At 44.9% G+C, this 26,206-nt stretch overlaps 1 protein-coding gene across 1 annotated transcript; it reads right to left on the bottom strand.

Moving 5' to 3' along the window:
• Positions 1–1,486: 1,486 nt before the first annotated feature.
• LOC149448964 (extracellular calcium-sensing receptor-like) lies at positions 1,487–24,914 on the bottom strand. The gene is made up of 6 exons (XM_089694016.1): positions 24,868–24,914; positions 22,531–22,822; positions 18,238–19,068; positions 7,299–7,526; positions 5,440–5,563; positions 1,487–2,430 (listed from the first exon to the last, which is right to left on the bottom strand). The coding sequence occupies exons 1-6, from the start codon at positions 24,912–24,914 to the stop codon at positions 1,487–1,489; spliced, it is 2,466 nt and encodes an 821-aa protein (XP_089550142.1).
• Between the last annotated feature and the right edge of the window lie 1,292 nt (positions 24,915–26,206).

Raw genomic sequence — 26,206 nt, 5'->3', positions numbered from 1 at the left:
TCTCTGTATATACAATGTGGGATGGGGGCATATATATGCCCACTGGTTCCCAGGCCTATATTAAACTTCTCGCTAAGAAAGGGAAAACACGTTCTAATACATCATCGGGCCAGAACATGGTGTATGGATGAGTGGGTATATCTGATGGCAGGGTAACATTGTACAACTGAATATCCAGCAGACAGGAGAATGGGAACAACAGCAATGAGTCACAGACATGTGACAAAGGTGGAATAGGAGTTCTGTGATTGGGTAGTGTGTGTGGGAGGTGGAAATTCTTAGCATGGTGTATTGAGTGCTGGTACAGCAACCAATAGCGTGAGTGCAATTATTTTATCTTAAAAAATGGTTTTAAGTGGTAAAACCCTACTTGGAGTAATTTTGTCTTTTTGCCATTTCTGTGGATATTTCTGTGAAGAGAGACCAACGAGAACTGAAGGTCAGCCAACTCCGATGAGAGATTTAGAAGAATGCAGGTGTAGGAAACACGAGCGATTTGGAGAGGATTCACATCGGTGATGATCATTTTTGGGGAGATAAAGAAAACACTTAAACAACGTTTCTTTACAGACCTTTAATTGAAAGATTTTCATGATTGAAATTGTTTATAGATAGATTGTATTTAAAATTACAATTTACAGTTGAGGTTGTTTATAGACACATTGTACATACTGTACATGGAGCAGAAAATTAATACATGAGGAATGGCGGGAGTGGAAATGGTATTTATATAGTTTGTAGTATTAGCAGGAGCAGACTGACAACTCATGGGGCCCCCGGGCAATAAGGGATCATGGTGCCCCTGTGTCCTCGCCCACACTCAAACCACACCCAAAAAAGCCTATGAAAGGTACCAGGGACATCTCATGGGTCCCCCTACTGACCCTGGGCCCTCGGGCAGTGCCCGAGTTCCCCAATGGTCAGTCCGCCCCTGAGTATTAGGTATAATGAGCAAAGGGAATTCTGGTGCTTAGGGGTATTGGCACTAATTGCACTATATTTGGAATAAAACTAGTTGAAGTGTGTATATTGCACTTGATTAGAGCATTATTTAGTGACTGCGAGATTGCCCAAAAAACTTTTATGTGCTTTTATGACCACATTGGAGAGATTTCCCATCATTTCCTTCCCTGACAGTTACTTCTCCTGAGTAGAAATGTCCCCATTAGGGACACAGACAGCAATATAAACCGATTTTCCCTGCTCTATTTAAAACCAAATAAAACGTTTTGCCTGTGTTGGGATTAAACAATGAAATGTAGAGATATCTCTAGGTTTCTTCAGACTCCCACACTCCATTTACATTAATAAATACATATGAGATTCATTTAGACTGCGAGTCCCAGAAGGTTGACAAGGGAATTGTTTTGCCCTTCTTTGAATCAAAATTGTGAAAGGATGAAATAGATGAATATTTTACTTTTCATAGTGGTGTTAATTATGCAAATTTAACACACGCCAAAAAAAAAAAAAAAGAAAGCATCAGTCACTGATGCAATGTATATATTTTGGAAGTAGTTGGTATGTTAACCCTATCTCTCCTCATTAGAATTTCCCTGGAGTTCATGTGTGGTCTAAACAATATGATGAAACATTTAGGAAGGAACATACAGAAGACTAGAGCCCAACTGGAAGCCAAAATGGCAAAGATCTCCATGGCCACTGTATATTTGCCCTGAGCACTGAGGGATGCTGGGATATAAGATATCCAAACACTCAGGAAGGCCAGCATGCTGAACGTGATAAACTGGGCCTCGTTGAAGCTGTCAGGAAGTCGCCGAGCCAGAAAGGCAACAATGAAACTTATGGTTGCCAGCAGAAAAAGGTAACCCAACATGGTCCAAAAAGCAAAAGTAGAGCCTTCATTGCACTCAGCAATAATGAGTTCTGGGTAAATGTGAGTGTTGTACTGTGGGTACGGAGGAGCTAGAGACAGCCAAGTAATGCATAAGATGACCTGTACTAAAAAGCCAAGTGTTGTAATTGCGTAGGCCACACGAATATTGGTCCATTTTTTTAGCCTGCTCAGCGGTTTGACAGCCAAGAATGCAAGCAACACCATGATTGTCTTGGCCAAGATACACGATATGCAAAGAACAAAAGTCATGCCAAATGTAGCCGGGCGTAACAGACAGCTCTCCCTGTTGGGGGACCCAATAAAAATCAAGGCACTGAGAAAGCACAGCATTAGAGATCCTAGAAGAAGGCAACTTAGAGAATAATTACTGGCTTTCACTATGGCAGTATGTTTGTTCTTTGTCAAAATTTTCATAATCACGGTTGGAACAAAAGAGGACCCAATGCTGATGATTGCCAAAGAAAGTCCAAGAAGATCTTCATAAGAGAGGTAATCTATACTCTTTTTAAGACATTTTGTTTTCTGTTGGTTTGGCCACTTATCCCAAGGACACTTGTAACACTCAAAAGAATCTGCAACATGAAGCAAAAGAATATGCATTATTTGGACTGACAGTGTACTGGTCTCTATAGATCATGATAGATCAAAGCCTTATGAAGAGTCATGAACTTTGTGTGCATTTAGTTTCAAAAGAACAGCATTGTGTTTCCAATACAGTTGCTGAAATGTGTTAAAAAAAACAAACTGTAAACCTTAAAAATTAAAACCGGATAAATGGTAGTTTACCCTTCTTTATGTCTTTTGGGTCACCTACTTTTTCTCTGTGAGGTTTTTATTCATCTTTTTGGACCTGTTGATCCCACCAGTATTAGCTGGGAGGTGGGAACGTCTGATGGTGAATTTGATGCCTTACTGTAAGTCTATATAGGCTTAGTTTGTCACCCTAGGACAAACATTAAAAGCTGACATGTCAGCACACAGTGGGCTGGCATGTGCCTTTCATCTTGATTGACACCATAGCCAGCTACTCTTCAGTGCAACCACAGCACCAGGACCACCCCCAGATTAGGTGACATGAGTTGCTCATCCCTGGTAATGTAGTTGGTCAAGTAAACTCTGTGACAGCCCTACTTAGTAACAAGGGACCAAAAGTATTATACACTCTCTGACCACTTTATTAGGTACACCTGTTCAATTGCTTGGTAACACAAATTGCTAATCAGTCAGTCACATGGTAGCAACTCAATGCAATTATGCATCTAGACGTGGTGAAGACCACTTGCTGAAGTTCAAACTGAGCATCAGAATGGAGAAGAAAGGGGATTTAAGTGACTTTGAACGTGGCATGGCTTTTGGTGTCAGATGGGCTGGTCTGAGTATTTCAAAAACTGCTGATCTACTGGGATTTTCACACACAACCATCTCTAGGGTTTACAGAGAATGGTCCGAAAAAGAGAAAATATCCAGTGAGCAGCAGTTGTGTGGACAAAAAGGCCTTGTTGATGTGAGAGGTCAGAGGAGAATGGGCAGATTGGTTTGAGATGAAAGAAAGGTAACAGTAACTATTATTATTATTTATATAATACAGGATTTAAATAGCGCCAACAGTTTGCTCAGCGCTTTGCAATATAACGGGAGACAATACAGCAACAATACAGTTCAATACAAGAAGGTTAGGAGGGCCCTGCTCCATGGAGTTTACAATCTAAGAGGGAGGGGCTGGCGGTACAAAAGGTAATACTTGTGGGTGATGAACTGATATGAGGAATAGAAGATTCCATTGTTAGCTGAAGGCAGGATAGGCTTTCCTGAAGAGATAGGTTTTCAAAGATGACCTAAAAGTGGGCAGAGTAGGCAATAGTCGGATAGATTGGGGTAGAGAGTTCCAGAGGATAGGGGAGGCTCTGGAGAAGTCCTGCAGATGAGCATGGGAGGAGTATACAAGGGAGCTAGAGAGCAGGAGGTCGTGCGAGGAGTGGAGAAGATGGTTTTGGTGATATTTGGAGACAAGATTGGTGATGTAATTTAGGGAAGAGTTAAAAATGGCTTTATATGTTATTGTTAATGTTTCGAATTTTATCCATTGGGCAAAGCCCTGGGAGTTTATCAGGTGACCAAGGGAGGAGGTGCAGATGGAGAAGAGAAGGGGTCCAAGGACAGAACCTTGATGGACCTCTACAGAAAGAGGAAGTGGAGAGGAGGAGACAGAGTTATAGGTAACGCTGAAGAAGCGCTGCGATAGGTAGGAGGAGAACCAGGAGAGAGCAGAGTCTCGGAGACCAAGAGAGTGGAGTTTTTTTTGAGGAGGGGATGCTCAACAGTACTAAAAGCCGCAGAGAGGTCAAGTAGTAACAGTACGGAGTAGTGGCCATTGGTTTTAGCAGTTAGTAGATCATTAGTGAGTTTTAGTAGTGATGTTTCAGTGGAGAGTAGTGAGCGAAAGCCAGACTGTAAAGGGTCAAGAAGGTTGTTGTCGGTGAGGTAGGAGCTCAGGCGATTGTGGACTAAGCACTCAAGGAGTTTAGAGGTAAACGGGAGCAGGGAAACAGGTCTTAAGTTGTTCAGGTTGGTGGGGTCCAGCGAGGGTTTTTTAAGCATGGGAGTGATGTGTGCATGCTTTAGAGGGGTGGGGAAGGCAACGTTAGAGAGGGAGAGATTGAAGATGTGAGTGAGGGAGCATAGAATGGAAGAAGAGGGTGACCGTAATAGTTGAGAGGGGACAGGAGCCAGGGGACAGGTGGTGAGGCAGGCTTCTGAGAAAACCTTAGTGACCTCTTCAGTAGTAGCAAGGTCAAAAGAGGAAAGTGTTGAGGGAGGTTTAGTATAAAGTATGCTAAGTGGGATAGATGTCTGTGTAGCAGAGATGCCCCTACAAATTGCATCAATCTTGTTTTTGAAATGATTTGCAATCTCGTAAGCAGTGAGTGAGTTACTGGGTGGAGGTGGAGAAAGTAGAGAGTTAAAAGTAGAGAAGCGAAGACAAGGACTGGATTACAAGGTATTAATAAGAGTGACAAAGTTGGCTTGTTTGGCAGCATAGAGGGAGGAATTGTATGTTAAGAAAGCAGATTTATATAGGGTGAATGCTTGGTGAGATTTGGTTTTATGCCACAATTGCTCCAGTGCACGACTATGTCACTTAAGATTTCTGGTGTCGTCTGTCTGCCATGGTTGTAATGGTCGGGGCCTGATACTTCGTGTAGTTAGAGATAACCATGCATTACAACCAAGGTATGCAGAATACCATCTCTGAATGCACAACACATTAAACATTAAAGCAGATGGGCTACAGCAGCAGAAGACCACCACACCAGGTACCTAATAAAGTGACCGGTGAGTGTATATGCTGCTGATCCATTATTGGTGCCACTTCTTCATTTTCCCCATAATTTCTTGTGACTAATACTATTAAACTTGTGTTGTTTTAACACATCACCATGAGATATGCAGCACTTGTAGCTGGTGTTGCATGTAGTCAGATTCCCAGAGATATAAGATAAAGTTAACAAGGAGTTTTTTTTATTTTGCCTGGAATAGGTAGGGATATATGATTGCTATCCAATAACAGAGGTGAAACTTACCTGACTGGTTGGAAATCTCTCCTTGACCACAAGGGACACATTGAAGGCAGCAAGGTGGTTCTCCAGGTTTGGCAGCCTTCCGAAATCCTGGAGCACAACTTTGACTGCAGATGGAGATTGGTACCTGCAATTAAGTGAGCATTTAAAGTTCAGTTTAGCTAAAAAAAAAATTGATGTGTGTCAAACATTATGATGAAATCCCCCCTGAGGTGGACATCTTTTTTAAGAAGAGTGGTTGTTTAGAAACTCTGGTGTGTTTGGATTGCTTGTGGCCAGACTTTCCCTTACTTTCGTTCTGGGTAGCAGGTGTCAGACAGAACAGGAAGTAATGGGACATCTCCCAAATTAGCCCAAACCAAACAAAGCTTTTAGCCCTTTTCACTTCATCGAAAGGTCATGTGATTGACTATGTTGGACTTTTAAGCAAATAGTTTCATTCACAGAAATGGAAGGAAGTATGCAAATTAGGTAGATGAGATTATAGTAGGATTCTCAATGAAACCTGCAGAAGCATGGACAGGAGTTCCCATACATGGACTGGAAGGGAGTTCAAAAGAACCTTTTACAGGTCCACAGAGTGCATCAATGCACGTGCTGGTGTTCGGTGAGGAACATTTGATCTGCAGTGTCCTTATTCACTACAACTCTGAGTTCAGGCAACGTCAGGGGCTCATCATACCAGGGGCTCATCACACATTGTAGATGGAAAAAAATAATAATTTCAATAGCAATTTATAAAGCCAGAATCATTTCTAAGAAACATACGCTATATTGCCAAAAGTATTGGTCGGCCGGCCTTTACACGCACATGAACTTTAATGGCATCCCAGTCTTAGTCTGTAGGGTTCAATATTGAGTTGGCCCCGCCCTTTGCAGCTATAACTGTTTCAACTCTTCTCAAAAGGCCGTCCACAAGGTTTAGGAGGGTGTCTATGGGAAGGTTTGACCATTCTTCCAGAAGCACATTTGTCAGGTCAGGCACTGATGTCAGATTAGAAGGCCTGGATTGCAGTCTCCGCTCTAATTCATCCCAAAGGTGTTCTATGGGGTTGAGGTCAGGACTCTGTGCAGGCCAGTCAAGTTCCTCCACCCCAAACTCACTCATCCATGCCTTTATGGACCTTGCTTTGTGCACTGGTGCCCAGTCATGTTGGAACAGGAAAGGGCCATCCCTAAACCCTAAATTGTCTGAAATATCTTGGTATGCTGATGCCTTAAGAGTTCCCTTCACTGGAATTAAGGGGCCAAGCCCAACCCCTGAAAAACACCCCTCACCATAACCCCCCCTCCACCAAACTGCACAATGCAGTCTGGCAAGTGCCATTCTCCTGGCAACTGCCAAACCCAGACATGTTCATCGGATTGCCAGACAAAGAAGCGCTCTAAGCACTGTTGTTGTGGTAACCTGAAGGCCACACCAAGTTTGGAGGTCTTTAGCTATTGACTCTGCAGACAGTTGGGGACTTCTGCGTACTGTGCGCTACACCATGTGCTGACCCCTCTCTGTCATGTGACGTGGCCTACCACTTGGTGGCTGAGTTGCTGCTCCCAGTTGCTTCCACTTTGTTATAATCCCACTAACAGTTGACCGTGGAATATTTAGTAGCCAGGAAATGTCACAGATGGACTTATTGCACAGGTGGCCACCTATAACGGGACCACGCTTGGAGTCACTGAGCTCCTGAGAGCGACCCATTCTTTCACAAATGTATTTTTAAAGGCTTGCTCTTTGCTTTGAAACAAGAATATTTGGCAACTAAGGGAACTGTGTACAAGTATACACAGAAATTGCCAATACATTAAATGACCCATATTTTAAAACTTAGTAGTTGGTCATAAATTAATTATAATGGTCATACCTGGCTCTCTCCATCCACCCAGAAAATGGCACTTTTGTTAATAGTGAACATGTGAGTAGGGGATGCCACAATGTCATAACTGCCAATTTTGAGGTGGTGTATTGTGCCATCCCGGTTCAGCTGCCAGTTTACAATGTCGTATAATGCAGGTGGGTCTCCATTTTCATCAAAGTAAAGCTCTCTGCCATTGCTCAGAGTGAGCCTGGACTTCTTCATGTAGTAAAGGAGCTGTAAAGTAGGAAAGTTTTACAATTTACTTCATGTAATTAGAGATGAGCGAATCGAAGTAGGCGAAGTGGAATTCGTTTCGAATATTGGAAAATAAAATGGCGGCGGACATGTGCGGCGACGGAGCGGGGATGTCTGGGAAGGCGCGCAGACAAGGCGCGCTGACCCATAATGCATTCCTTAATGACATGTGATCGCATTAGCCAATCAGCAGCCAGCCAGCCAGCACTGTGTAATGGTCGAGCTATAAATGGCGGCCATTTTAGAATTCTTCATTTGCCTCCAGTCATTCAAGAGAGGCAGACCGCTCTGTATTAGGGACAGAGTTAGGGCCACAGAAACGTTACTTAGGGACAGAGAAATGTTACTTAGGGACAGAGAAGCATTACTCAGGGACACAGAATTGTTAATGAGGGCCACAGAATCGTTACTTAGGGCCACAGAAACGCTAGTTAGGGCCACAGAATTGTTACTCAGGGAAAGACAGAATTGTTACTTAGGGCCACAGAAACGTTACTCAGGGCCACAGAATTGTTACTGAGGGCCACAGAACTGTTACTTAGGGCCACAGAAACGTTAGTTAGGGCCACAGAATTGTTACTCAGGGACAGACACAGAATTGTTACTGAGGGCCTCAGAATTGTTACTTAGGGCCACAGAAACGTTACTCAGGGACACAGAATTGTTACTGAGGGCCACAGAACTGTTACTTAGGGCCACAGAAACGTTAGTTAGGGCCACAGAATTGCTACTCAGGGACAGACACAGAATTGTTACTGAGGGACACAGAATTGTTACTGAGGGCCACAGAACTGTTACTTAGGGCCACAGAATTGTTACTCAGGGACACAGAATTGTTACTGAGGGCCACAGAACCGTTACTTAGGGCCACAGAATTGTTACTCAGGGACAGACACAGAATTGTTACTCAGGGACACAGAATTGTTACTGAGGGCCACAGAACCGTTACTTAGGGCCACAGAATTGTTACTCAGGGACACAGAATTGTTACTGAGGGCCACAGAACCGTTACTTAGGGCCACAGAATTGTTACTCAGGGACAGACACAGAATTGTTACTGAGGGCCACAGAATTGTTACTTAGGGCCACAGAAACGTTACTCAGGGACACAGAATTGTTACTGAGGGCCACAGAACCGTTACTTAGGGCCACAGAATTGTTACTCAGGGACAGACACAGAATTGTTACTGAGGGCCACAGAATTGTTACTTAGGGCCACAGAAACGTTACTCAGGGACACAGAATTGTTACTGAGGGCCACAGAATTGTTACTTAGGGCCACAGAATTTTTACTCGGGGACAGACACAGAATTGTTACTGAGGGCCACAGAATTGTTACTTAGGGCCACAGAAACGTTACTCAGGCACACAGAATTGTTACTGAGGGCCACAGAACCGTTACTTAGGGCCACAGAATTGTTACTCAGGGACAGACACAGAATTGTTACTGAGGGACACAGAATTGTTACTGAGGGCCACAGAACCGTTACTTAGGGCCACAGAATTGTTACTCAGGGACACAGAATTGTTACTGAGGGCCACAGAACCGTTACTTACGGCCACAGAATTGTTATTCAGGGACAGACACAGAATTGTTACTCAGGGACAGACAGAATTGTTACTGAGGGCCACAGAACTGTTACTTAGGGCCACAGAAACGTTACTCAGGGACACAGAATTGTTACTCAGGGACAGACACAGAATTGTTACTCAGGGACAGACACAGAATTGTTACTCAGGGACACAGAATTGTTACTGAGGGCCACAGAACCATTACTTAGGGTCACAGAAACGTTACTCAGGGACACAGAATTGTTACTGAGGGCCACAGAACAGTTACTTAGGGACACAGAATTGTTACTCAGGGACACAGAATTGTTACTGAGGGACACAGAATTGTTACTGAGGAACACAGAATTTTTACTGAGGGACACAGAATTGTTACTGAGGGACACAGAATTGTTACTCAGGGACAGACACAGAATTGTTACTCAGGGACAGACAGAATTGTTACTGAGGGCCACAGAAATGTTACTTAGGGCCACAGAAACGTTACTCAGGGACACAGAATTGTTACTCAGGGACAGACACAGAATTGTTACTCAGGGACAGACACAGAATTGTTACTCAGGGACACAGAATTGTTACTGAGGGCCACAGAACCGTTACTTAGGGCCACAGAAACGTTACTCAGGGACAGACACAGAATTCTTACTCAGGGACAGACACAGAATTGTTACTGAGGGACACAGAATTGTTACTGAGGGACACAGAATTTTTACTGAGGGACACAGAATTGCTACTGAGGGACACAGAATTGTTACTCAGGGACAGACACAAAATTGTTACTCAGGGACAGACAGAATTGTTACTGAGGGCCACAGAAATGTTACTGAGGGACACAGAATTGTTACTGAGGGACACAGAATTGTTACTGAGGGCCACAGAACTGTTACTTAGGGCCACAGAACTGTTACTTAGGGCCACAGAAACGTTACTCAGGGACACAGAATTGTTACTCAGGGACACAGAATTGTTACTCAGGGACACAGAATTGTTACTCAGGGACACAGAATCGTTTAATTAAAGAGTATGTCAGACAACATGCAGAGGAGTGGCAGAGGAGGCAATGTTTTAGGAGCGAGCAGACGTGGCAGCAGAGGAAGGGGTCGAGGCAGCACTATTCGCAGCCAGAGGCTAGTGCTCCCGGTGTCATCCAGTACAGTGAGGAAGAGCTAACAGAGGGCGGTCAGGAACGGGGAGAGACATCCGCCTCTTCAGCAGCCAGGCGAAGAAGTAGTGGCGAGGAGAGTGGCTCGGTAGCCGGTCTAGAGACAGGTCTGTCTCCTGACCCACACGCAGCCGAGGGGGCTAGTAGTGAGGCGGAGACCCTAATTGATGATGATGAGGCTGATCGCACTTGGCAGCCTCGTCGTCATCAGGCTATTGCTTCCGCATCATCAGGAGAAGAGGGTGGCAGCTTGGCAGCGAGCAAAACAGTCGGTGGGTTGTCTCCATCGCCACACTCTGCCATGTGCCACTTTCAGGTCTCCTCACACACTGCTGGTGTGTTGAATTTTTTGACATAGGGTGCTGGCAGATTACGGGCCTCCCATAGCTGCTGCCAGGCCCCTAATCTGCCATGGGCCCCTATATACCGCCTCCTCATGCTGCTGCCAAGTCCAGAGTCTGTCATGGGTCCCTGTACGGCCTCCCATTGCTGCTGTCTCCATCGCCACACTCTGCCATGTGCCACTTTCAGGTCTCCTCACACACTGCTGTTGTGTTCAATTTTTTGACATAGGGTGCTGACAGATTACGAGCCTCCCATAGCTGCTGCCAGGCCCCTAATCTGCCATGGGCCCCTATATACCGCCTCCTCATGCTGCTGCCAGGTCCAGAGTCTGTCATGGGTCCCTGTACGGCCTCCCATTGCTGCTGTCTCCATCGCCACACTCTGCCATGTGCCACTTTCAGGTCTCCTCACACACTGCTGTTGTGTTCAATTATTTGACATAGGGTGCTGGCAGATTACGGGCCTCCCATAGCTGCTGCCAGGCCCCTAATCTGCCATGGGCCCCTATATACCGCCTCCTCATGCTGCTGCCAGGTCCAGAGTCTGTCATGGGTCCCTGTACGGCCTCCCATTGCTGCTGTCTCCATCGCCACACTCTGCCATGTGCCACTTTCAGGTCTCCTCACACACTGCTGTTGTGTTCAATTTTTTGACATAGGGTGCTGGCAGATTACGGGCCTCCCATAGCTGCTGCCAGGCCCCTAATCTGCCATGGGCCCCTATATACCGCCTCCTCATGCTGCTGCCAGGTCCAGAGTCTGTCATGGGTCCCTGTACGGCCTCCCATTGCTGCTGTCTCCATCGCCACACTCTGCCATGTGCCACTTTCAGGTCTCCTCACACACTGCTGTTGTGTTCAATTTTTTGACATAGGGTGCTGGCAGATTACGGGCCTCCCATAGCTGCTGCCAGGCCCCTAATCTGCCATGGGCCCCTATACCGCCTCCTCATGCTGCTGCCAGGTCCACAGTCTCTCATGCCATGTGCCACTTTCAGGTCTCCTCACACTGCTGGTGTGTTGAATTTTTTGACATAGGGTGCTGGCAGATTACGGGCCTCCCATAGCTGCTGCCAGGCCCCTAATCTGCCATGGGCCCCTATATACCGCCTCCTCATGCTGCTGCCAAGTCCAGAGTCTCTCATGGGTCCCTGTACGGCCTCCCATTGCTGCTGTCTCCATCGCCACACTCTGCCATGTGCCACTTTCAGGTCTCCTCACACTGCTGGTGTGTTCCATTTTGTCATAGGGTGCTGGCAGATTACGGGCCTCCCATTGCTGCTGCCAGGCCCGTAATCTGCCATGGGCCCCCGTACCGCCTCCTCATGCTGCTGCCAGGTCCAGAGTCTCTCATGGGTCCCTGTACGGCCTCCCATTGCTGCTGTCTCCATCGCCACACTCTGCTATGTGCCACTTTAAGGTCTCCTCACACTGCTGGTGTGTTCCATTTTTTGTCATAGGGTGCTGGCAGATTACGGGCCTCCCATTGCTGCTGCCAGGCACGTAATCTGCCATGGGCCCCTGTACCGCCTCTTCATGCTGCTGCCAGGTCCAGAGTGTGTCATGGGTCCCTGTACGGCCTCCCATTGCTGCTGCCAGGAGGCAGCAGGGTCGCAGCAGTGTCAGTGGAGGCAAACGGCCACGGAGTAGAGCACCAGCTCCACTGCAGCCTACCACCACGGCCAGTAGTGGTGCCGGTGTGCACGGAGGAAGTAGCAGTCAGCCAGTGAGGAGTAGCGGGGGCAAAGTTTCCTACTCGGCGGTGTGGCAATTTTTCGTCAAGCCGCCCGAGGAAGTAAACGTAGCCGTATGTCGACTATGTGGCCAGAAAGTCAAGCGTGGCCAGGGGGCCCATGTTGGGACTACAGCGTTGCGTCAGCATATGCAGCATCGCCATTCGGTGGCCTGGGAAAACCATGATAAAGATACGGCGGTTCTGCCTGCCCCAGCCCAGGGTTCCATTTTGTCATAGGGTGCTGGCAGATTACGGGCATCCCATTGCTGCTGCCAGGCCTTAATCTGCCATGGGCCCCTGTACCGCCTCCTCATGCTGCTGCCAGGTCCAGAGTCTGTCATGGGTCCCTGTACGGCCTCCCATTGCTGCTGTCTCCATCGCCACACTCTGCCATGTGCCACTTTCAGGTCTCCTCACACACTGCTGGTGTGTTGAATTTTTTGACATAGGGTGCTGGCAGATTACGGGCCTCCCATAGCTGCTGCCAGGCCCCTAATCTGCCATGGGCCCCTATACCGCCTCCTCATGCTGCTGCCAGGTCCACAGTCTCTCATGCCATGTGCCACTTTCAGGTCTCCTCACACTGCTGGTGTGTTGAATTTTTTGACATAGGGTGCTGGCAGATTACGGGCCTCCCATAGCTGCTGCCAGGCCCCTAATCTGCCATGGGCCCCTATATACCGCCTCCTCATGCTGCTGCCAAGTCCAGAGTCTCTCATGGGTCCCTGTACGGCCTCCCATTGCTGCTGTCTCCATCGCCACACTCTGCCATGTGCCACTTTCAGGTCTCCTCACACACTGCTGGTGTGTTGAATTTTTTGACATAGGGTGCTGGCAGATTACGGGCCTCCCATAGCTGCTGCCAGGCCCCTAATCTGCCATGGGCCCCTATACCGCCTCCTCATGCTGCTGCCAGGTCCACAGTCTCTCATGCCATGTGCCACTTTCAGGTCTCCTCACACACTGCTGTTGTGTTCAATTTTTTGACATAGGGTGCTGGCAGATTACGGGCATCCCATAGCTGCTGCCAGGCCCCTAATCTGCCATGGGCCCCTATATACCGCCTCCTCATGCTGCTGCCAGGTCCAGAGTCTGTCATGGGTCCCTGTACGGCCTCCCATTGCTGCTGTCTCCATCGCCACACTCTGCCATGTGCCACTTTCAGGTCTCCTCACACACTGCTGGTGTGTTGAATTTTTGACATAGGGTGCTGGCAGACTACGGGCCTCCCATAGCTGCTGCCAGGCCCCTAATCTGCCATGGGCCCCTATACCGCCTCCTCATGCTGCTGCCAGGTCCACAGTCTCTCATGCCATGTGCCACTTTCAGGTCTCCTCACACTGCTGGTGTGTTGAATTTTTTGACATAGGGTGCTGGCAGATTACGGGCCTCCCATAGCTGCTGCCAGGCCCCTAATCTGCCATGGGCCCCTATACCGCCTCCTCATGCTGCTGCCAGGTCCACAGTCTCTCATGCCATGTGCCACTTTCAGGTCTCCTCACACTGCTGGTGTGTTCAATTTTTTGACATAGGGTGCTGGCAGATTACGGGCCTCCCATAGCTGCTGCCAGGCCCCTAATCTGCCATGGGCCCCTATATACCGCCTCCTCATGCTGCTGCCAAGTCCAGAGTCTCTCATGGGTCCCTGTACGGCCTCCCATTGCTGCTGTCTCCATCGCCACACTCTGCCATGTGCCACATTCAGGTCTCTTCACACTGCTGGTGTGTTGAATTTTTTGACATAGGGTGCTGGCAGATTACGGGCCTCCCATAGCTGCTGCCAGGCCCCTATTCTGCCATGGGCCCCTGTACCGCCTCCTCATGCTGCTGCCAGGTCCACAGTGTCTCATGCCATGTGCCACTTTCAGGTCTCCTCACACTGCTGGTGTGTTGAATTTTTTGACATAGGGTGCTGGCAGATTACGGGCCTCCCATGGCTGCTGCCAGGCCCCTAATCTGCCATGGGCCCCTATACCGCCTCCTCATGCTGCTGCCAAGTCCAGAGTCTGTCATGGGTCCCTGTACGGCCTCCCATTGCTGCTGTCTCCATCGCCACACTCTGCCATGTGCCACTTTCAGGTCTCCTCACACACTGCTGGTGTGTTCCATTTTTTGTCATAGGGTGCTGACAGATTACGGGCCTCCCATTGCTGCTGCCAGGCCTGTAATCTGCCATGGGCCCCCGTACCGCCTGGTCACGCTGCTGCTGGGTCCACAGTGTGACATGGGTCCCTGTACCGCCTCCCATTGCTCCCACTCTGCCATGTGCCACTTTCAGGTCTCCTCACACTCCTGCTGGTTTCCATTTTGTCATAGGTTGCTGTATGGCCTCCCATTGCTGCTGCCTCCACCGCCACACTGTGGCTCCACACTCTGGTTTTGGCCCCCTGACTGCCCAAATGAGTGAAGTGTGCGGTGATTCTAAGATCGACGGCACTCATCTGCATGTCATACTGACTGACAGTATTATTTCTCTTCCCCATCAGACTCCAAGGGCATTTAAATTAAAGGTACAGTGTTCTGCACTAATATTAAGTCTCTCTGAAGCCTAGAAACACCCTTTTTTAAGTTAAATTCACAGCGAATATATTCGACTCGAATCGAATATTGTCCACAAATTCGCCGAATCAGTCGAATCGAATTTTTGAATACTTCGCTCATCTCTACATGTAATGTTTCTCACATTTAACAAATGATTTCTATGGTCACCAGTTTTAAAGCCTAACTTGAGCTAGACCGTTTTTTTTTTAGGTTCAGGATGAAGCCAGTAAGGCATTGAAAGTGAAAGTAAAAGAAAATCCCAAATTTGGGGTTGGCTCCAGAACAGGGGAAATTTTCAAGTGGGGACAAAGACTCTGGTGACCTGGGATGCCAGTGGATTCCTTTAACCACTTTGCCTACAGGGCACTTTTACCCTCTTCCTGTCTAGGCCAATTTTCAGCTTTCAGTGCTGTTGCACTTTGAATGACAATTGCGCAGTCATGCAACACTTTACCCATATGACATCTTTATCATTTTTTCACACAAATAGAGCTTTCATTTGGTGGTATTTAACCAACACTGGGTTTTTTATTTTTTGCACTATAAACGGAAAGTGAAAATTAAAAAAAAAAAAAGGTTTTCTTTGTTTCTATTATAAAAGTTTGCACATAGGTACATTTTCTCCTTCACTGATGTGCATTGATCAGGCTGCACTGATGGGCAATTATGAGGTGGCACTGATAGGCAGCACAGATGGACTCTGATGGGCACTGCTGAAGCGGCACTGATAGGCAGCACTGGTGTGCACTGTTAGGCAGCAGTGATGTGCACTGATAGACTGCACTGATGAAGCGTCACTGGTGGACATTGATGAGGAGGTACTGATGATGCTGCGCTGATATGCTGTACTGATGGACACTGATGGGCGGCAATGATGGGCACTGATAGGCAGCACTGATGGGCATTAATAATTAGCACTGAAGGCCACTGACTGGCGGCACTGCCTGGCGGCACAGACTGGTGGCACTGACAGGTACAGATTGGCAGCACTGCTGGGCAGCATTGTTTGGCACTGCTGGGCACTGCTGGGCAGCACTGTTGGGCACTAATGGGCAGCATTGTTGGGCAGCACTGTTGGGCACTGCTGGGCAGTACTGTTGGGCACTAATGGACACTTTTGGGACTGCACTGATAAGCAGGGCACTGATAATCAGTGCCCTAATTACCAGTGAATATGTCTCTTTTGACAGTGCACAGTGCATGAGGAAAGGACTGCCGATAACTGGCAAGTGTGTTTACATGGTGGTCAGCTGTGATTGGCCTTTTACTATGTCATGTGATCAGCTGTGTCCAAAGGAAACAACAATCACAGACAGCACCAGATACACACTGCTGGAGGCACGCTGGGGGCGTGTTTTGGGAGGACGTCATATGACGCCCTCCTAGAACTGGACATCCGCGCTGTGGCCTTCATTCAGCTATAGCGTGGTAAGGATGTGGATAATTTGTAGGGATTTCCTCTCACTTCCTGTTTTGGCTATGGGACAGGAAGTGAAGGTGAACCTCCCCAATGGGGCACAGATGGCAAAAAAAAAATGGTAGGGGTTATAACCCTCCCTTATTCTAATACCTCTCCATACTATCCAAAACTAAAAAAAAAAAGTTTTCCCTTATCTTTATAAATGTCAAATATAGGACAAAAATAGTATACAAAAAAAAAATCACACACATATATATATATAAACACCCTTTTACCAACAATAAAAAAGAAAACTTTGTAGAGAGTTATTTATATACACTATATTGCCAAAAGTAGTGTTCCGCCTGCCTTTACACGCACATGAACTTTAATGGCCTCCCAGTCTTAGTCCGTAGGGTTCAATATTGAGTTGGCCCCGCCCTTTGCAGCTATAACAGCTTCAACTCTTCTGGGAAGGCCGTCCACAAGGTTTAGGAGGGTGTCTATGGGAAGGTTGGACCATTCTTCCAGAAGCACATTTGTGAGGTCAGGTACTGATGTCGGGGGAGGAGGCCTGGCTCACAGTCTCCGCTCTAATTCATCCCAAAGGTGTTCTATGGGGTTGAGGTCAGGACTCTGTGCAGGCCAGTCAAGTTCCTCCACCCCAAACTGGCTCCTCCATGTCTTTATGGACCTTGTTTTGTGCACTGGTGCGCAGTCATGTTGGCATACAAAGGGGCCATCCCCAAACTCTTCCCACAAAGTTGGGAGAATTAAATTGTAGAAATGTCTTGGTATGCTGACATCTTAAGAGTTCCCTTTACTGGAACCAGGGGGCCAAGCCCAACCGACACCATAATATTTCCTCCACCAAACTTTACACTTGACACAATGCAGTCAGGCAAGTACCTTCGGATTGCCAGACAAAGAAGCGTGATTCATCTCTCCAGAGAACACATCTGCACTGCTCTAGAGTCCAGTGGCGGCGTGCTTTATACCACGGCTTCCGACGCTTTGCATTGCACTTGGTGATGTAAGGCTTGGCTGCAGCTGCTCGGCCATGGAAACCCATTCCATGAAGCTCTCTACACACTGTTGTTGTGCTAATCTGAAGGCCACACCAAGTTTGGAGGTCTTTAGCTATTGACTCTGCAGACAGTTGGAGACTTCTGCGCACGGTGCGCTTCAGCATGCGCTGACCCCGCCCTGTCATGTGATGTGGCCTACCACTTGGTGGCTGAGTTGCTCTTGTTCCCAGTTGCTTCCACTTCCACAGAGAGAAGGAGAAATGATTGCTTTTACAGCCTTTATGGGTGTAAAAGCAATCAGTGTAAAAAAAAAAAAAATCTTCATCACCCCCCACAAGTAGTACAGGGTCACCATGGTAACACTGTACTGTTAGGGTGACAGTATGTAAAAAAAAAATAATACATAAAAAATAATATAAAAAAATGTTTAAAAATGGTAATTTTTGGTTGTAAACTAATTTGGGTTATTTTTTTCTTACTAAAAATATAACGGAATAAATTTTGGCCAAGATTTATGATGAAATATTATTTATTTGCAAAATGTTATAAGACATTTTTGGACTTTTTAATTTACATATCAAAAAAAATAAAAATCCCATTGGTGAATAAATACCACCAAAATAAAGCTTTATCTGTCTCAAAAAAATGCAAAAAAATTCATAGGGGTACAATGTTGCATGACCGCGCAATTGTCATTCAAAGTGTGATAGCGCTGAAAGCTGAAAATTGGCCTGGACAGGAAGGGGGTGAAAGTGTCCGGACTGGAAGTGGTTAACAGACCAAAGAAATTCATTTTCAGGGTTTACATTCACTTTAATTTACCATATACCACCATGTAGAACTTAACTACAGTAGTCTAGCAACAGCAAAGCATTTTTGTATAGAAAGATACCTTTTTTGACTGTAATATTACCTGCCATGGCTTGACGTTCCTGATATGTGCGCAACGTGCATTAGGAAATGCTCCTGTACCTGGTTTACAGCCCTCAAGATCTCCTAATGCTTGAGCTAAGATATGCACTGCTGTGTAGACATTGTATGGATTTCTCAAGCTGGATACATCATGGTAGCCATTCTGTGTTCCTGTGAGAGACTCTCTTCCTGTGCACACATTCCCGGGCACTGTGGAGGAGTTTCCATCAGTTTTTGTAGTCCTAAATTCACAATTAAAAATTTCCTCCCAACGCACCTTTAACCAATTGCTTCCGATACCACTGAAAAGGTGAAAATTGCTCAAGAAATCTTCAAATCCAGGAATTACTCCACTGTAGAGAGCCAATCCAACTGTGCCAGAGAAAATTTTATAAACATCTTCTGTGGCATATAATGGTGATGTTGACCAACCTTCACTGGCAATGAATGTTTTGCCATATATCTTCTGCTTCAGCATCTCTTGCACAACTGGAATCAAGTCAAGTATTGTTGAGAAGACAATGACAACTCTGGCTGAAGATTGCCGAATGACCCTAACTATGTGGAGAGCATTGCGGTCAGGTTGACTTACAAGAATGCTTACAGTGAAGGCAATGCAAGCCCCGGCCTTGGTGATTTCCTGCTTGACCACATTAATACCCTGCTGACCGTAATCGTTGTCCACAGCCACCAGACCTACCCATGTCCAACCAAAATATAACACAAGCTTGGCCAGCCCTTGAGACTGAAACACATCACTAGGGACAGTTCTGAAGAAAGATGGAAACTTGTTTTTGTCACTTAACAGGCGACTTGTTGCGAAATGGCTGATCTAAAGGAAAGAAAAGAGTAATTGTTGTTTATTTACCAAACACAAAAATGTATTTGCATCATGGACAACTGTGTATTACTCAAACGTTGCAGGTTTGGATTTCCATTGGGTATTAACCTCCTTGGCGGTATGATTCTTTCCGATTTTTTGTGCTGAAAGCGGTACCATTTTTTTGCATGGAAATATGTAGTTTTTTATTGTAGGCTGTAATTTTTAGGAATAACTCACTGAAATCTGTACGAACAAGAGTCTAGTAAACATCCCGGGTATGATAAAATTTGAAACACGAAATCATGAATTATAATTTAATAAATAATCATAAAAAATAATAATATAATAATAAATTTAATTCAATAATATAATCAAACCAAAAACACTGAAATTTGAAATACAGAGGCAAATTCGCACATCGCTGAGCAAAGTCGCAAAATTGTTTTCAGTGTCTGATGACGAATTTCCCCCACGAATCATTATCACTCAATTCTGCAAGTGGTTCTAATTTACTATCGCTGTTCTAAAACCGCTTTTGACGTAAAGGGATGCTTTTTGGACGCCATGGACTTTTCTAAGTTTCCAGGCAGAAAGAACATTCAAAATGCAGGCAGGGCGCCGGACAAAGCAGTAGGGACAAAATGTATATGAAATGCATTGAAATAGCAATGACAGCAAAAATGAAATTTTTTTAAAAATTCAAATTTCCCGCCGTGCGTCCCGATGTCACAGGAACAGGAACACAGAAGCCGGATGCTGGCATCGGCCGGAGGAGATGGCCGGGGACGCTGGAGGGGACACATCGTGGGAGCGAAGGACAAGGTAAGTGCTGCAGGGACCCCCAGAGCAACGCCGCATGGTGAGCCCAAGTGTAGCTCGGGGTCACCGCTTTTGGTATAGAAATTTTACCCCGAACTACAGTCGGGAACACCGCTAAGGAGGTTAACAGTTGTTCTACTCTCACCAAAAATATAGTAGTAGGTCAATTAAAACCTCACAAAATCACCCCTTTCGTGTGTATGATATCATTACAGACATTATGGCAGAGACTGGTGCAAATGGTGGTAGGTACTTTGTATGGTATGTATGGTTTGTGTGGTATGTACTATGTAGTTGTTGTGATGTCATTGTAAGTCTCAGCTAAAGACCAGGAGATGCTTTTCTCTTAATGATAGAAAGACATCTGTACACCCTCTGTAGTGCAGGAACCCGCAAGTGCCCATGCTCAAATATTCAAATGTTCTAAAATGGGTCACAAAAACTTGCTCATCAACCCCTTCATAAAGGTTCAGATCAGGAGCGGACTGACAATTTATGGGGCCCCTGGGCAATAGGGGATCATGGGGGCCCTGTGTCCTTGCCCAAACTCAAAAACGCCTATGAAAAAGGTACCAGGGGAATCTCATGGGACCCCTATTGACCCCGGGCCCTCAGACAGTGTCCGAGTTTCCAAATGATCAGTCCGCCCCTGGTTCAGATTGTTCACGGACCCCCAAATATTTATTATATGTAAATTGAAGGTTGTATCGAAAGTTCCATGGCATCAAAAGTTTTTTCGAAAAAGCACATGGGCATTGATTTACTGGCAAAGGTAGCTGTGAATCCATCTTTTGTATTTCAATGTTTTTATTAATTTATAAACAGTTTAACCCCTTGGCACCAGCCCTTTAAGGGTTTCAGAAGCGGGGAGGTGGGACGGGGTTTAGGGTCATGTGACCACCATGACACGTCGTCACGGCGGTCACATGATCGGGAAAGGTCCCAATCGAAAGAGGAGATCGGGAACTTTCTGTGAGTACCAGATTCCCCCACGAATCATTATCACTCAATTCTGCAAGTGGTTCTAATTTACTATCGCTGTTCTCTAGCCGGTCTAAAACCGCTTTTGACGTAAAGGGACGCTTTTTGGACGCCATGGACGTTTCTCAGTTTCCAGGCAGAAAGAACAGTAAAAATGCAGGCAGGGCGCCGGACAAAGCACTCGGGACACAATGTATGTGAAATGGTTTGATACAGGAATGTTATACTATCAGATTTTAGTGTATTGAGTTCTAGCTGAATGTTCACAGGAATGGCTGCTGTGGGCTGGGGACCACCACTGATGCATGTACTGAGATCTTTGTTTATACCATTCAAATGTAATGCTGCGGCTGAATGTCTCAATGCCGTACTGTGCTTGAAGACTTCTGTAGATATCTGTGGGTTTTACGCCTTTGTTCACAAGAAACGTCATCACCACACGCTGCTCCGTGCACTCACTAACACTGTTGTCTGCCATCTTGGTTAACAGTCTCTGCACTGGCCTGAGACATGAGCGCCGCCTATCAGTAATAGGACACACTTGCCACTTACTACTGAGTGTAGTACCACCATGCTAGCATCACTTTTTAGACCTGGAAAATGAAAAGTCCCAGTTTGACTTGAAAACCCCTTGTACTTCTTTAACCCCTTCCCGTCTGGCCGCTGTATATAAACAGCCAGAGGGTGGCAGTGCAGGGGTGGCTTGCCGTTCATAAATGGCGCCCGCCATTTTGGATTGTGCGCGCTCCCTGGGAGCCCTCGATCCTCTGGACACAACGAAACACCAAGCACTGTACAGGACCTCTCTGCGAGGTCCCGATCATGTGAACACTGATTGGCCAATCAGTGATCACATGAAGAGTAGTAAGCAAGAAGTCACTTCTGACATCATTGCTTACTACGTGTGAAATCTGTGAATGATCACAGAGATCACATGGTACAGGGCTATTCACAACAACCTTGTACCATGTGACAAGCTGTGACCAATTACAGCTCACACAGTATTTCTCAATAACTGCAAGAATGCAGCCACAGAGAAGGAGAAATTATTGCTTTTACAGCCTTTATGGGTGTAAAAGCAATCAGTGTAAAAAACAAAAAATGTATCTTCATTACCCCGCACAAGTAGAACAGTGTCACTATGGTGACACTGTACTGCTAGGGTGACAGTATGTTAAAAATAAACCCAAAACATGCATAATAATATAAAAAAATAAAATTAAAATATAAAAAAAAGTTTTAAAAATTTAAATTTTTGGTTATAAACTAAGTTGAGTTATTTTTTTTTTTACTAAAAAGATAACTGAATACATTGTGGCCAAGATTTATGATGAAATACTATTTATTGGCAAAATTTTATAAGAAAAACACTTTTTTTCTACATTTTTTGGACTTTTTCATTTATATAGCAAAAAAAATAAAAATCCCAGTGGTGAATAAATACTACCAAAATAAAGCTTTATCTGTCTCACAAAAATGCTAAGCAATTCATATGGGTACAGTGTTGCATGACCACGCAATTGTCATTCAAAAGTGTGATAGAGCTGAAAGCTGAAAATTGTCCTGGACAGGAAGGGGGGGAAGTGTCCGGACTTGAAGTAGTTAAATTTAATACAATTGAAAGTAAGGAGTAAGTTAGGAGTAAATGCCTTCATTCATATTTTGCCTTACCTGAGGGTAGCGGAAAAGTCCCAGAACCTGTGCTAGGAGGACAGAGTTGGAGGAGAGGGCTGCTCCAATAATAGCACTACCGGGAATATTTTCAAGACATCTGTAGTTGGCAATGGCTGTGTTTGTTCCGGTCAGTATCTGCAAAGCACCATCCAAGTCATACTGCATAACATCACACGAGTCATATACCTGGAAGCCCAAAGTTGTGTTGGGTAGAAGGTGAGGGTTATCGTTGATCTCTTCCACTGCAAATATCAGTGCTTGGATCTGTTGATAGCTGTCAATATGAAATCTTCACAACCAACAAATACAAAAAGAGAGAAAACTCCTCAAAGGGGATATATCATTTTGTAAAACATCTTTTTCTCATTTGATGATGATGGTGTTTATTAAGTGTTCTTGCAAGAACACTTATTGTTATCTCACATATATATTCTTATTCTTATTATTATAGCCAATTTTACCACCCTAACTCCTCCCACAGTTTTTACATTACATAGACAAGTAATATACCGAAACGTGTGGATTGTTCCCGATCGGATTGCTATTACTTTGTGGAACGTTTCGCCGAATGGTTCACGAAATATCGCTGTTTTGGTGGTGAAATTTGTCCCAGAGGAATGAATTGCGCAACTAGAGTGGGAGCTGACAAAGCTAGAGTGTGGAAGGAAAAATCAGGACATGATTTCTAAACTGCCATCACTCTCTCATTTTCAAGCCCACCTACACAAATCTTATATCAAAATGTTCAGCTATCCCTGCTGCCACTAAAAAAGTCCTGATAGTTTTTACAATATGACCATTTGTTTGCAACTCACGCCGCCCATTGACTTTCATTGAAACTTCACTCACAGCCACCTGAAATTTGAAGGGGCATTTCTAAACTGCGACTGTGCCTTCAGTTTTAATATTTCAGAGACATACTATGCATCAAAATGTAGGTCTGGGTCTGCGATTCTCACAATATAAAGCTCTTTGCTGTAGGATTTATAGTTTTAAAACTACAACCGTTTGAACATGGCAACCGCCAGTGAAGTGAGCAAGTAGGAGCAGTTTGTTTTTAACCGCTCTTCTCTGCCCTTACTGTAGAGTGAGTTGCCATAGGAACCCAGGTGTGTGAGCAGGCAGCAGAGTGACAAGCCACTCCACCCAGTTACTCCGCCCACTCCAGTTGTAGACTACTGGTGGAGGCAAGAACACTTCACACAATTTCCCCAGAAATTGTAGCTTTTCTAGTTATTATTGTTATTATTATTTCACATGTAATAATATGAAACATATTTAAGAGAAAGATATTTTTCAATCCAGTAAATAGGACACATTAGATATTTAAAATGTATCTAATTTACAACAGCACATCTTTTTTGGTGCACTAAATATATATATATAATTATTATACAGTGTTTATATAGCGCCAAAGGGTATGCTCAGCGCTGTACATTAGAGTGGGGGGACAGAACATGAGACAAGACAGTAACAATACAATACACGAGGGGTTCGAGGGCCCTGCTCTTTCGAGCTTACAATCTAGGAATCTATATATATACAGTGAAGGAAATAACTATTTGCTCCCCGGCTGACTTTGAATGTTTGCCCACTCACAAAGAAATGATCGGTCTAAAAATCGAATGTTTGGTGTATTGTAACCCTAAGAGACAGAATAGCAACAACAAATTCAGCAGAAATGCATGTCTAACAAATGATGACTAATCTGCATGTTCATGAGGGAAATAGGTATTTGATCCCCTTCACAAAACATGACTTAGTACTGGGTGGTAAATCCCTTGTTGGCAATCACAGAGGTCAGACGTTTCCTGGAGTTGGCCCCCAGGTTTTCACACATCTCAGGAGGGATTTTGGCCCACTCCTCTTGGCAGATCCTCTCCAAGTCATTAAGGTTTGGTGGCTGACATTTGGCAACTCGAACTTTCAGCTCCCTCCACAGATTTTCAATCAGATTAAGGTCTGGAGACTGGCTTTGCCACTCCAGGACCTTAATGTGCTTCTTCTTGAGCCTCTCCTTTGTTGCCTTGGCTGTGTGTTTTGGGTCATTGTCATGCTGGAACACCCATCCACTACCCATATAAAGAAAATTGGATTGGGGGGGCCTGATTGCTATGCACTGTGATTGATCATCCTTGTGCACTCCACCCATATTACTGCTTTATATATATATATATATATATATATATATATATATAGCAATCACATCTACCTGAATGGCTCAGAGTCAGGACACTAACAGAAAAAGGTGGTTCCTCATTAGATTTGCAAAAAAGCAAAAAAACAAATACAGGCGTTTTCTCATTTCTGTCTTTGAAAGAATGGCATTCTCACCCTAGTCTCCTTAGTCTCCCAAACTGGTTTTCATGTGGATAGGCCATTAGGGAAATTCTCACCAACAAAGAGATTCTAAACCATCCCCCAGTTTACAAAAAAAAAACCCTTCCTATTAGTCCTGTCTTTCCCTCAGCTCCTGCCCCAGTGATAGGCAACTGAATTTGAGGAAAATCTTCCCAATTGGAACACAAACATCAACAGAAACCTTGCACAAGGTTCTAACTCTTCCTCATTCAATTCAAAACTACAAAAAAAATTACATGGAGTTGAGATATGGCCAAGTCAAGGCCAACATCAGAAAAAGCTAGTACAGTATATCAATTTCATATTTCTTGAGGATTTCAGAAAAGTTCACCTACGTTGTACAGGGTACCTTTGGAGGTCTCGTGGTGAAGGAAACTTGTTGATAAACCCATTCCAAATGGAGTGGGACAACAAATCCAAACATGACATCTCCAGGTTGTGTCATTCCTTCCAGGTTTGATGAAGTAGATAACACACATCTCTTATTCATAGAAGACACATCTGTAATGAGGTTCAGTAAAGCGAGAAGCCAGATTGCTGTGGATAAATCTACCATTTTCCTCCAGTATCTGAAAAGACAAGATATCACAATAATTACCTGCCTATAATACATTGTCAACCGGCAATGTTGACCTATGATTTATTTTCTGTGGGTATAGGTAAAGTCCAGCTGCAGATGCTAAGCCTGGTTTTAATTAATTAATATTGGGCAAAGGTTGTACAGTCCTCTATTAGGTCTTTGGGCTAGACTTTCATTATTATATCGTAAACACATCCAGTAAATTGCACTCCTCAAAATACTGTATATACCAGACCAGGGGCGGACTGACCATTTGGAAACTCGGGCACTGCCCGAGGGCCCGGGGTCAGTAGGGGGCCCCATGAGATGCTCCTGGTACCTTTTTTCATAGGCTTTTTTGAGTTTGGGCTAGGACACAGGGTCCCCATGATCCCCTATTGCCCGGGGGCCCCATGAGTTGTCAGTCCGCCCCTGTACCAGACATCATGCACTACCCACATGGAAGAAAAATATATTTTAAATATATCGTAAAAATATCCTTCCCAAATATATGGACATACATTGGAGACACTACAATTTTGATCGTATTCAATATATTTAAAAAAAAAATATATATATATATATATATTGTATGTTGAAATGCTTTTTGTATATATTACAGAATATATGAAAAATATTTTTAAAAATACATTTTCAAATATATTGTTTGACTTAAAAAATACATTTAATCTACATTTTTGAAATGCATTTACAAATATATGTAAAAATATATTTAAAAATATATTTTTTAAA

This window comes from Staurois parvus, unplaced genomic scaffold (genome assembly GCF_062004578.1).
Source record: "Staurois parvus isolate SC_StPar_1 unplaced genomic scaffold, SC_StPar_1.0 ptg000647l, whole genome shotgun sequence".
NCBI lineage: Eukaryota > Metazoa > Chordata > Amphibia > Anura > Ranidae > Staurois > Staurois parvus.
The sequence above is the reverse complement of the archived record's forward strand: the minus strand, read 5'-3'. Positions and strand labels throughout refer to the sequence as shown.